Raw genomic sequence first — 13,064 nt, 5'->3', positions numbered from 1 at the left:
TGTTGTGGATCAGACCCAGTGACTCAACGATTACTTAACCAGCTACTCAGATTTCTGGACTTCAGCGTTTTACTTCTGGCCCAAAATCTGATGTGGAATGAAAATTTGCCACCTATTTGAGCTTCAAACACTCATCGCCTTTGTCAGAGCATCTGCTGATCATTATCTGTTAACCCTTTGAACTCTTGGCTGTTTTATCTCGGTTTTCACTCCCTTTATTTACACAGCACTACATGAGCCTTATGTCATACGCCTTAGATAAACCTACCAATTATTGCAATCTCAGGATACGTTAGGATATTTAGAGAAGCGTCACAGAAATTACTATCCATGTTCTAGGACTAAAAACAACAATATTAATAATACACTGGAAGCTACAATCACCTTCTTTGGTGGTGCCGTCAGTCTGCAGTGGCACTCCAGGGCCGGACTGGTATTCAGGAGTGACGGTGACGCGGTAGGTGGTTTGGGGCTGAAGCTGCTGGAGCACAATCGTTGTCTCTGCACCATCAGTGGCCGTCTCTAGCCTTGACCCCTCATCCCCAACGGGCTCATAGGTCAACCGGTAGCGAGTGACGGCTCCTGGAGCTGGCTGCCATGATACTCTGAAGCTGTCTGTTGTCTCTTCAGACACTCTCAGGTTGCGCACCGGGCCTTGTTCTGCAACATGTGGATAAGTTATGGTTTTATTGATCCCACTTCCCAGCTTAAAAAATTCAGGTAAATGTCTTGAGTCTACATAAATACCTTCTAGAGTGGTTTCATAGTCTGTCAAAGGCAGGCTCTGGCCTTTGTCGTACTCAGCGTAAATGTTGACTTCGTAGCGGGTGACCGGGGTGAGGTGTGGGAGGAGGGCGGTGCGTGTGTCCCCGGGCACAGACATGGAAACATAATGCCCGTCGTCATCATCTGCCGGCTTGAACTTAACCAAAAAGGATTCGACGGTGCTGGGGTCGATCTCCCACGAGGCCCTGAAGCTCCTGGGGCCGACTTCTGAGAAGGTGAGGGCCTTCGGTTGGACCAGTTCTGGAGAAAGTGGAACAAAATTAAAATGCAGTTTTAATGAAACACAAGCAGATACAGTACACTGACATGTGAAATCCCTGAAATCTGACGCGGCCATTTTGCATCTAATCATACACAGACACAGCTGGAACCACTGGCTTTTGTTACATCATGTTTTTACTTTTAATTGAGTTTATCTGGCAAGAAAACTCTGCTTCAGCTTGATTTATGAAGATACTACAAAAATGTCTGTAACGTAATGTCTGTTCCCTGTGTGACTTTTAGCACCAGTGATGTTACACATGGATGAGCAGGAATCATCAGGACCAACCCAGCATCAGTTCAGGACAAGTATTCAACAATCAGCATCAGTACCACCAGTTTAAAGTAAGTGTAACACAATTGTCTCTTACTAAATTATTCAAAAGCAAAGTCACACCTCTGATTCAAACCTACAGGAATGTTTTGACACATTGATTTTAACTCTGGTAATACCTGAAGATGTGGTATCTTAGAGTGTTCCCAGAGCTCTTTAGGAGACCTGCTGTTACAGATTTTATGGTCCATGCGCAGTGAGCTGCTGAAGATATTATTTTCCCACATGGCCATTTGAGGTCAGGCCAAGCACTAGCACGATGAATCTATTCACTGAGCTCTGCAACTTATCTTACAGTTGTTTTTTGTTGTTGTTTGTTTGTTTCATCTTGTACAATGAACAAACTAGCTGGCTAACAGTCTGAGTGTTTCTGTGCTCCCAGGCTGTCATCCATAAACATTAAAGATAGAAAAATAGGATGATGCTAACTGAGCCTCCATGGTGTTTAAATGTGGTTGTGCTGTAATGTACAGTACAGGGGTTGGAGGGACTGACCTACAAACCACTTAATAAAGATGTACAATCTACAACCCATCTGACAGCCCCATCATTTAAACTACACCAGGAGGGCGGCTGCTGTGGAACGCCCTGCTGTGGAAGCTCTTTGAGCCATTATGTTGGATGGAAGCTGTGACTGAGCTGCTCATTCGGGCTCCTGTACACTTCTCCTTGTTGACATAAAGTCATTATTATATAAGAATTATATAATCAGCAATCAAAGCTGGTGTGAGTCACATTCTACGCTGGCAGACCTGGAAGCTTCTTTTGGCAAAGTAACGCAGAGTGATTAACTTCTGGCTTTACGTGGATGAAACAGTTTTTGCGAGTAACTCTTCTCGCTTGTTTAAACTTGACTACCAGATGTTTGAGGTTGGCTAATGATTTCAGCACAAGGAATGCATTTCAAAGACAGGATGTGTTTATGGATACGTGATGGACAACACTCCTGACAATCTGTATTGTCCTGATGTGGTAATAACTGAATCATCTGGTTCTCCAACCTGGTTTAAACAAATGCAAAGAAATCTCCAAACCACTATTTGACCCAGTTCTAATATTTCCACATGCAGGAACTCTCCCTGCCCTTGAATGATCAAAAGGTGGACATGTGTTTAACACATTGAGGTAAAAGAGGAGGGTTCGGGTGAAAAAGACACGCTTGGAAGAGTGACATTAAAGTAATTGGGTGCATATGGATGACTGTTGGTACTATTCTGCTTTCTCCTCCACAACAAACGGTGGTAGAGTTACATCTCAGTGCTGCAGTAATTAATTGTTAAAATGTTGTTTTGATAACTACAGATGGTCTGAATCATAATAAATGCGTAGTTTTCCAACATGTGCTTAAATTAAAAATCTTAATTTTTTCAAATTAACTTGCTGAGCCCATGGAGTGATTAAAAACATTCATCACAGCTCATAGTACAGTATACAGATAAATATATTTTTCTTAATTATTAGACTGGCAATGACTGAAAAACTATCAACATATTTCGATCTTATTTGAAATTAATAAAAAATTAACAAGATAAGTCAACACATTGAAGTTAAAAGAGATTAAGAAATTGACTTGTTTAAGAGATGGAAATATTTTTGTAGCTTTGGCAAAATGTAACTCATTAGCGACAACCTGAAAGGAATATGCTGACTGTTTGGTGTTCCAGTGTTGGTTCATTTGCAATCACACACATGTGGCATGAGCCACAGATTAAACAAAGCTAGAATAAGCATGCAACTTAACAAACAGGTCCCTCTCCAGAAAAATGGATAAACAAAAGTGAAATGGCTCTGAATCTTCTTCCAAACAATGAATAATGTGTGTGACTGGAGGCTCATTTAGTGTGACATTAGAGATAACAGTAAAATAATCACTTTCATTCAGGAAGTGTGTCTAAGACAAAGTATTTCCACTGTATTCTTTTGTACTTGGTATTCAGCTGAATAGAGGTGTTCAAGACATCAGGAAATCTCTGACACAAATCCTCAAACTGAACCAAGCAAAGTGAATCATGAGAGTCACTGATTGAATCAGCTCTTTGCACTGGAGCTCTGCTCACTGTCAGCTCAGCCATGATATACAGTCGACCAAAATCCACACAACCAATCATCATGTTATAAATCTGGTGCAGACAGGTGGTTACTGTGGTATTGACCTTACAAATGTTGCTTAGAGGCAAAACTCTGAGTCAAACAAGCAACTGAAAGGAAAACTGAAAGAAGAACCAGCAACCTTAGGCTCAGAAGCCCACTTCTGCAGCCTTTAGACCACCACAGAAAACAAGAACCTGACCAAGTAAGAACCCAAATTAAAAAGCAGTCCTTGAGTTAACATCAGAATAGAAAAAATCTAAATGATACACAACCTTAAATCAGCAGAAGACTGGTCAAAACAAAGCACACTGTCATCAGCATAGAGGATCAAAGCAATCTTACTTACGTCTCTGTAAGATTTTGCGAGATTCCTGCTCGATTCTCAGGCAGATGGACTGTGTGAGCTCTTTGGAAATTCTCTGGAAGGCATCAAAGTCCTCAACAGTGTACACATGGGTCTCTGCAGGGGTATTGGCAATGGCCTCCAGTTCACTTCGTACAGCGTCCTTAACACCCACAGCGAAGATCTCCACATCAGCATTCCTCAGCTTGGTGGCCGGCTCGTGGAAGGCATCGGACGACTTCCCATCAGTGATGAGGATGTTAACACGGGGAACGTTGGTGCGCGCCCCTCTGTTGGTCTGGAAGATCTTCTCCCTCACGTAAGTCATAGCCCTGCCGGTGTTGGTGGAGCCGCCTCTGTATGGGAAAGTCCTCACAGCCTTGACTACAGCAGCTAGGTCATGGTGAGTGTTCAGGTAGAACTCGGTGTGGGGGTCCCTGCTGTACTGCACCAAGCTGATCTGAACCTTATTTGGCCCGATGTCAAAGGTGTTCACCAGCACCTCCAGGAAAGCTCTTACTTTGGCAAAGTTGGCCAGACCGATGCTGTAGGAGCCGTCAACCAGGAGGACGACATCGGCTTGAACATCCACACCAAGAGAACATTCTAGATAGGAAAAGAAAAAGGCACAAAACTGTAGTTGTCTGATCGCTTGTATTATTTTGTCCGACTTTTCATCCATTCATCCTTTTCATTCTATGAGCCTGTGGCCATATGATAATCCATCCATGCATGGTATATAGAGCACTATATTCATATTTATCCATGACCCTTCATGTTGGGACTTGACCTGTTAGGAAGTTGTAAAATCACTACTTCACAACTCACCCACTGACACTGTAACTGGCTCCGTCTTCTGCATGGCCACGATGGGTTCACTGGGTGTGAGGCCATTTAGAGCGAACACACTGATCTGGTACTCTGTGTCTGGAGAAAGGTCTCTAACCACCACTGAGGTCTGAGCTGGGCCCACGTACAGCTCCTGCCGCTTGCTGCCGGTCATCATGGGGATCATCTGCACCTTGTACCCGGTAACCTCCCCGATGGAGGCATCCCAGGTCACCCGCACGGACTTCGAGGCCACCTCCAGGACGTTGAGGTTAGAGGCTGGCTCAACAACTGCAGATTCAGAATCAGAATTATTGAATGAGCTGATTTACTTATTACGCACTTTAAACCCAGACCAGATATAAAAGTAGTTTGTACCACATCTCACCTTCTTCTCCACTGACAAGTGAGTTGAGTTGATCGTCGACACTGGCGCACATCTGAGTAATAAGCTCTTTCTGCACATTCTTGATCATGTCGAAGTTGGCGACATTGTAGATGTGGCCTCTGTGAGGGGTGGAGGCAATTAGCTTCATCTCAGCTTCATCTGCCTGTTGGATACCTAAAATGGACCAAGACAAATCAAAGGTGATCTATATGCAGAGAATATGACACTTTCTGAAAACAGGGGAAAAGGTCTATATGACTGTTGTGACTCTCATTGCCTTCCAAATTTGGGGACCTTTTCCCATAGCTAAGAGGTAGCACCACTGAATTCACAGCCATCCTAATAAAATCAGTGGCATCATCTGAGAATTACTGTGTCAGAGGTAACGAGTGTTTTTGCTCCACCTCTGTAAAAACTGGATGAAATGAGCAATCTATAAAGACGTGAAGTGAAACATTGGTTTTCCAAGTTAGCGCATTAAAACTTCTCCAGCTGGAATCATCACCAATCAACAACAACAACAAAAAAAGGCCAAGCCTCAACTTTTTAATTCTACACCGGCTGGAAAGTGTGACTACATGGGCAGTAAATATGAAACTGGTCAAAGTCCATTTTAAAACTGGTGAGTTTTACAGTCTCATATTCTTCTGTAACACGTTGACACTGTTGGAGAAGCTTTAAGCCTTCACAGAATATAGTTCATTCAGAGTTCAACTAAGTGGTACTCTGTGAACTTTCTGACCAGCAGAGATGGAAAGTAATGTAATTTACTCGAGTACTTCCATTTTTGGTGACTACTTTTCTGCTGCTTTGAAGGGGAAATATTTAACATTTTACACGACTACATTCATCTGACAGATGACAGTCACTGGGTACTTTGCAGATTGAGATTCTTCTGTGAGATTTGTGCATGACATACGATCATAAAGGATTACTGATATTGTTCCCTTTCCTTTTTTGCATGTATGTTTTCACAGTGGTGCGAAGTGACTATATTTCAGTATTTCTTTTAGAGTAGATCTCAACAGATCTTAGACGTATATCATCTTTTCTGACTTGCTGACATGAAATATTAATCATTGCACCAAGCACAAAGTATTTCCCTGAACTATTCAAATATTACTCTTGACTTACAGACAATTCTCTACACAAACGTTGGTCAAAAAGTAGCTTAAACTTCAGCTGACTGGAAGCCAAGCTCTTGTGTGGTTTGAAAAAACCTCATTTTCCTCTTCCTGTTAAAACCCTCTTAAAGCCTGGATGGCTGAGCTGATCAGAGGTATGTTTATTTTTTTTAGGAGAAGTGGATATTTACAGTGCTACTCGTGCATTTTACCAGCTTCTCCTGCAAAACTTGGTATATTTTATGTCTTGCACAGCAATTTTCTATCAGTGACCCATTTTCAGCGACTGTAAAAGATGAGCTGTTATTATTATTTAACCACCAGCCCACTTTTAACACCATAGCAACAGCCTTCTTCTGTTTCTCCATCCTAAGTATGTGGAAAGTCTGACAGTGAAGCCCAAGCATAAACATACGTAAAACTTGCTATCACTCGCTTGTAATGTTAATGATGTAGGAATTTAACCTCGGTCCATTATTATGTCATCACAGGTTGCTTTTGTTATGAACAGCAGTTAAAAGCATTAAATACGGATGGAAAATGTAAGATGTGGAATGTAATAAACTTGTTCTGGCTACATACCGAGGACAAAGATCTCCACCCCCCTGCTCCTGAGCTGCCTGGCGTAGTTCTCCACTGAATCCTCAGATTTGCCATCTGTGATGATCACCAGCACTTTGGGAAAACCCTTCCTGGCACCGGCCACCTCAGTGAAAGTGGTTTTCAGGACGTAGTTGAGGGCATCGCCTAGAGCAACAAGACAGACAGGTTTTTCAGATTCTTAGATCTTCACTTGATGTTCCACTTGTAGAAAACGTAGATGATTAAAAACTTGAAACCAAAAACTACAAATTAAATGACAACAGTGTACCTGTCATGGTGTCTCCTCCTTTGTAGGGCAGTGAGCCGATGGCCCGCAGCAGCGCCGGTCGTGTCGTATGGTCTCTCAGGTTGAACTCAGTTCTGGTGTCGCTGCTGTACTGCACCACCCCCACACGGGTTTTGTCCTCCCCGATCTGAAAGGCTCCGGCCGCCGCTGAGATGAAGTTGCGGATGAATTTGAAGTTCGGCCTGCCAACGCTCCACGAGCCATCCACCAAAAACACCACATCTGCGATGGCACTCGAAGAGCATTCTGGGAAAAAGGTTAGGAGTGAAAGGGAGTGGGGAAGAGGATAAGAAGTAGAGAGAGAGGAAGAAGAAAAGGTTAAATTCACATTGCAAATATACCCATGTCTAAAATATAAAATAACAACCAACAATAACAATAAACACAACCAATGAATGTCAAACTCCTCATCAGCAGAACTAATCAATGGGCTGCAGAACTGAGGTTTGAACTGTACATGCTCAATGTTTATTATGTTTTATTTGATAAAATTACTCAAGATGAACGTTTGACCAGTTTTCCAAAATCCACTCAGAGTGTTTAAAGTCCATTATTGATTATTTCTGGTTGTGTGAGAATCTTTAAACTACTATTCGGACACACTGGAACTTGAATCAAACTCGTTTGTTCTGTTATAGGTACGAGTGGCGGACTCTCTGCTCTGCCCTGCTTTCTGGGAGTTTCCTCGTGACTTTCCTCTCATGAAAAGAAGGAAAAATCAGCACAAGCTCGTCATCATTTGCAGAACGGGGCCAGGGCAGCAGCAGCAGCGCTCTTGTAAATCAGCATCTGTAATGGTTTCCACTTCTCTCAGCACTTCAGGGCTGGGCTCCTCTCAGCCTGCTCCCCAGCTACACCAGCAGCCTCCGGCCCCACCTACAAGCCCCCCTGTGAGAATGTGCAGCTTCCTTCACACTGGCATAATTGGCCGGCAGGGGACCAAACCGATGACCGAATACTTCAGAGATTTATGGGGGCCTAATTTTGATTATTGCTATACAATGGGGTGTTGTGTGGTAGGAGCCTCCCTTCGCTGCTGAGCTCAGGCTTAGGGACATCGCCCATCAGTGAAGGAGAAAACTCGAGAACAAAAAGTGGAAAAGTCGGGGAGGTACAGCGGCGAGCTGAACGGGAAGAATATGAAACCTTCAAACTTTTAATTAAGTTTTAAAATAAATGAACAAAATGACTTACTGATTGAATCTGAAGAGTCTGGCTTCCTGGATGGTCCTCTGCCTGTAGACTCAACTGAAAGACAATAAAGCAATTGTGTGATTATGAAAGTATCTGTTCTGTTGAAGGTGTCCTCAAAAAAATCTAAATCCTCACAGAATGTCATGTTAGGAACCATTTTCTGTCAGCAACTGTCACTGCTTTTCTTCAACAAATAGCAGACTTCTGGAATTGGAACAGAACTCTTTTGTTTCCATACATGAGATTTATCCTCTCATCTGAGGGTTTCTTGATCACAGTTTCCTCCTCATAGACACAAGGAACGTGCAAAACGTGCAAAACAAGCTCCCAAATGGCGAAACTAACGGGTTGATGTCATCGTTTCTGACAGATTTCCAGGAAATCTCCGGAGCTCGGAGGGTTTCTCGGATCATCAGTATATGAGGCAGTGCCAAGCGGGCGTCCCCATCAAGCTGCTGCCATGACATTAGTGAAGACCTCACTCAGTGCTGGAAATCTGGGTCACTACTCACCCAGTGATCCATATGTAATGTCAAATGAGACTAACTTTTACTGCACTTCTGTGTCTTTTAACGTACTGCAACCTTATGTTATCCACAGTAGGAAGACTGACTGCTCTGCGCCTCTTTGTGCCTCTTTCACAGTCTAAATCAGTTTCCCAACCCTTTTGGCTCGTAACCATTTCAAATGAGGCAATGTCTTCTTGTGACCCCTCATCACATACCTTGTCGACGTGAATTATGAACAGTTCAACTGGAGTAATTTTTCTTAATTTGAAAGTTTTTTGAGGTTCAAGAGAGGTTAAAACATCCAATTTTCCTCAAGAATTTTTTTGAAAAAAGTAAGAAAAACTAAACTAAGTTGTGTATCAGTTTTAGTTTCTCATGCCTTTGATTATCTTATGACCCATCATGTTTATCTTGAAACCTATTGACAGATCCAGGTCTGAAGGTTTGGGAACCACTTCACTTAGCAGAGCACCTGACCACTTCTATATTTTTCACCTTTTCAAATGTCTTGTTGCTCATGTGTTTTCAATTGTACTGTTTTTACTTTTGAATTTACGCAGTCTGAAGCCAAGGACTATTTTCCGCATTGTGGACAATAAAGTTCTGTCTATCTTATTTTATCTTGACAAAAAATCATTCAGATATTCACCAGCTGCTTTAAATAGTGAGGTTCACTTTGGAGACAGCAGTTGAAAAAACAATCTCGCCACTAAGACCATTTAGCAGCTTTTCTGGAGCTTTTACATAATCTTCATCAGCAGGTAGAGTTTACCCAGTTGTCATGGATTAAAATTTTTACTCTGAAGACGTTTCATCCATGTGATTTAAAATCCCAATAATCCTTTTTTGGTCAACATAAAATATAAAAGACATCTGATGATTTCTTTCTTTAAATTTGATTAAAATTTTCTGGTTAAATCTAAAACACTGATTTTTGTCCTCACATAGTTTCAGACTACAGGAAACACTTAACAGCTGGGTTTTGTCCTGACTGTCTCCCTACTGCAGAACTACTGAAATCTGCCCTGTCAGGCTTTCAGTGAACAGTTTTCAAACTTTTTTGAAAACAAAACTATTTTGTTGAATTTCCAAGGTCTAGAATGAAATTACAAAACCAAATTTCAAAGTGGACAAAACTGCTTAAAGTGCAATTCCACAATTCCATAACAAGTTTGCAAACTCCATCTGCCAATGAAGATTATATGATCAAAAGCTACAGTATGACTATTAACTACGAACCTGAGCTGCAATGCAAACCCAAAATTCTGACAAGTAAAAAGTGCAGAGGGCAGACAAAATAACAGAAACTCATCTCTACATTGAGACTGTTGGAGATGTTGTTTTAAGTGGACAACACTACATCGCCAGGTGTTCCTGTTATTTTGTCCACTCACCGTATGAGGTCTGTAGGTGTTTTACTGTCCAGTTTGGGTTTTAGACCGAAGAGGATTGTCATCACAGTGACTTCCTGCCAAAACTGACCAGCTGTAGACAAACTTTACTTGGATTTGGTTGAATGTCTGGTGCTAATTTACACACACACACACACACACACACACACACACACACAGAGGGACATGGTGACTCACGTGTGATCTGTCCGGAGATGGGCAGACTCTCCTCTGATCCTGAGTACGCAGATATCGTTACGACATAATCCACATCTGGACTCAGGTCTGAGATGGAGGTCTTAGTCGCAGATGGAGGCAGAGTAAATTCTTTTGTTGGTTCTTCTACAAGAATGCACAAAGTCAGAGGGAAGCCATTAGGAAACTATTGCATTACTTCATTTCTCCAAGAGTCAAAACAGGGCTTCAGAAAAACCTGATTCCGACTATTGACCTGGGGACTGGAAGAGCCGTGTAAACACACAACAGTATGATTCAATTTAATGAAAACTTTCCGCATTACTATGAATCAAAGCACATAATTTTAACCCTTAAATACTCTCAAATCTCCCATTAAGTCTATAATAATCATTTATTTCAAATGTTTTAGCTTCAAATAGTCAGGTTTTCATAAGGGATTTATTCATGAAGTGATGTATTGACTCCACTAGATTTCCAATTCCTGTTTAGGATTATTTATGTGAAAATATCCATTTAATGTTTACAAAGCCCTTTAAATAACACTTTATGCCTTCACTTGAACTCAATGTGATAATCAAAGATGTTCTTTCTTGCTTTAAAGTAACTTAAATTGATTTAATAGGAAGATATGAAATTACTTTTGCAGTGTAAAAACCAGTTATCTTTTAACAAAACCCTGACAAGTTTTGAAAATGAGGTAATTTTCCTGTCCCCCCATAGTTTTCATTATGTTACAAAATAAGTAATCAGACATTAAAGAAACTGTTTTCTTTCTGGGACACAGATCAAAAATGATCAACATAAATGTGTCTCTACTTAAAGAATTAAGCTGGAGTCAAGATTAGGTTAGCTTAGCTTAGCATAAAGACTGGAAGTAGAGGGAAACAGTTAGCCTGGATCAGTCAAGGTGTATTGTGGTTTTTGGATACTGTAAATTCATTCCCAGTTCACAGCATTATTAAACAGCATTTTAATCAAATGTATATTACCCCCTTTACTCTTCAATCTAAGCTAACCCTATTTTGTCAGTTAGCTAGTTCATTTAGCTTTGAACATGTAACCGTTACACCTGTGAGTTACTGAGTGTGCATTTACAAACAAACATTAGTTCTGTCAGTTAATTAATTCTAACTGCAGGCAGTAGTTATACCTGGCAGTTAATACATTTAAATATGCAAGCTAATGTTAGTTCTGTCAGTTAGCTAGCTAGTTTGGCTACATCTGGTGGTTGTTAAATGTAAATATGAAAGCTAATGTTAGTTCTGCCAGTTAACTAGTTCTGTAGACTTACAGTACGGAGTAGTTACACCCAGTAGTTAATGACTTAACATATGCAAGCTAATGTTAGCTCTGGCAGTTAATGAACAAATTGTGCGCAACATTTACACCCAGTGGCTTATGAACAAAACAGTCCTGATTGGTAATTATAAATGAGCAAGTTACATTAGTTCTGTTAGTTAGCTAGTTCAGTTTCAGTTTCAGGCCGATCCCTCTCATCCTGGTCACAAACTCTTCAGGACACTCCATCAAAACCAAGACCTCACACCACAAGAACAGTTGCTTCCCGTCTGCAACTGGACAGAGACTATAATCCCCCCCACTACACATTACATTAACAAACATCCAGACAATCACTGCCACCTTCAAACATTTGCACTTTACACTTTACATTTTAATTATATTTATGTTCCTTGTAAATATAGTTCTTACTCTTATGTGCAAACCTACTTGGCAATAAAGTCTGATTCTGATTCTGGTTCTTTTAGCTATGAATACTTCCCTGGTAGTTAAGAAGTGTAAATATGCAAGCTGCAATGTTTGTTAATGTATAGTAGTTAATGTCTGTTAACTACATAATAGTAATAATAATAACTCACCGTTATTATGTGTTACTGTCATCTTTGCATTAACTTGCATATTTATATGTGCTTGTGAATATGCAAGCTAACATCTCAGCTGTTAAATGAATGTTCCACTGCAGCATTGGTGAATGTCAGCACAGCCAGCTGTCAGTTACTCTCATCTATACATAATGTTTTTTACTTTTAACCCCTCAGGTTTCTCATTAGAGCTCCCAGAGCCCGACATGTGCCTGCAGACATCTTCAGATAATTGCGGGGAGTGTCAGGTCTTGCCAGGCAGAGTGATGTTGGAGAGAGTTTATGACACTTGTAATGTTATGGGCTCGGCAGGACAGAACTCGCAGGTTTAATGAGCACCCACCTGTGTCTGAAGTCACTTGTATTCTGTAGCCCTGTATCCTCGACTGTGGTCTGTTCCAGATCATTTGTACTGTGTTCTCATTTAAAATCTTAAACCTCAAATCTGACGGAGGGTCGACTGTGAAGAGAAAACATCAACACAGTTAATCCTGCAGCTTTAGCATGTGAATGTATTGTAATGTGGAACATAAAAGGATTTTCCCAACAGTCAACACTTCCAGGGTGAAGTAAGACAAGTTCACTGTTGGAGCAAACAACACAAGACTACAGATGTGAGGGAGGCCATTTCAGAGGGAGAAAAAATGACCGTCGTTTGAGCTTGTATGGCCAGTGGCCACAGTCAACAACTCAAGCAACACAGTGAGACAACAAACACAACGAAACAACACAACACTACCTTCCTACAGTTTAGAACATTTAGGAAAGAAAAACAAACAAGGCAGGAAGATAAAAACCAATTGGTATTTAGTCGGAATCACCACTGAAGACCACTGGATTCATATCAC

General features: G+C 41.2%; 1 protein-coding gene across 4 annotated transcripts in view; it reads right to left on the bottom strand.

Moving 5' to 3' along the window:
- Positions 1-13,064, bottom strand: part of col12a1b (collagen, type XII, alpha 1b) — a 105,635-nt gene that overhangs the window by 88,338 nt on the left and 4,233 nt on the right. For 3 of the 4 annotated variants that reach the window (XM_018674648.2, XM_018674645.2, XM_018674647.2), the window contains exons 3-12: positions 12,560-12,676; positions 10,337-10,480; positions 8,239-8,292; positions 7,027-7,290; positions 6,738-6,902; positions 5,032-5,205; positions 4,644-4,934; positions 3,819-4,421; positions 748-1,026; positions 385-660 (exon numbers count right to left, since the gene is read on the bottom strand). The exons of the other annotated variant lie outside the window; for it this stretch is intronic. In XM_018674648.2, coding sequence (XP_018530164.1) covers positions 385-660; positions 748-1,026; positions 3,819-4,421; positions 4,644-4,934; positions 5,032-5,205; positions 6,738-6,902; positions 7,027-7,290; positions 8,239-8,292; positions 10,337-10,480; positions 12,560-12,676 — 2,367 coding nt within the window. The remainder of the gene's footprint in view (positions 1-384; positions 661-747; positions 1,027-3,818; positions 4,422-4,643; positions 4,935-5,031; positions 5,206-6,737; positions 6,903-7,026; positions 7,291-8,238; positions 8,293-10,336; positions 10,481-12,559; positions 12,677-13,064) is intronic. 4 annotated transcript variants of the gene reach the window in all.

Source organism: Lates calcarifer, linkage group LG7_1 (genome assembly GCF_001640805.2).
Source record: "Lates calcarifer isolate ASB-BC8 linkage group LG7_1, TLL_Latcal_v3, whole genome shotgun sequence".
NCBI lineage: Eukaryota > Metazoa > Chordata > Actinopteri > Centropomidae > Lates > Lates calcarifer.
Note: the sequence above shows the minus strand (reverse complement) of the source record. Positions and strands in the feature narration are given on the sequence as shown.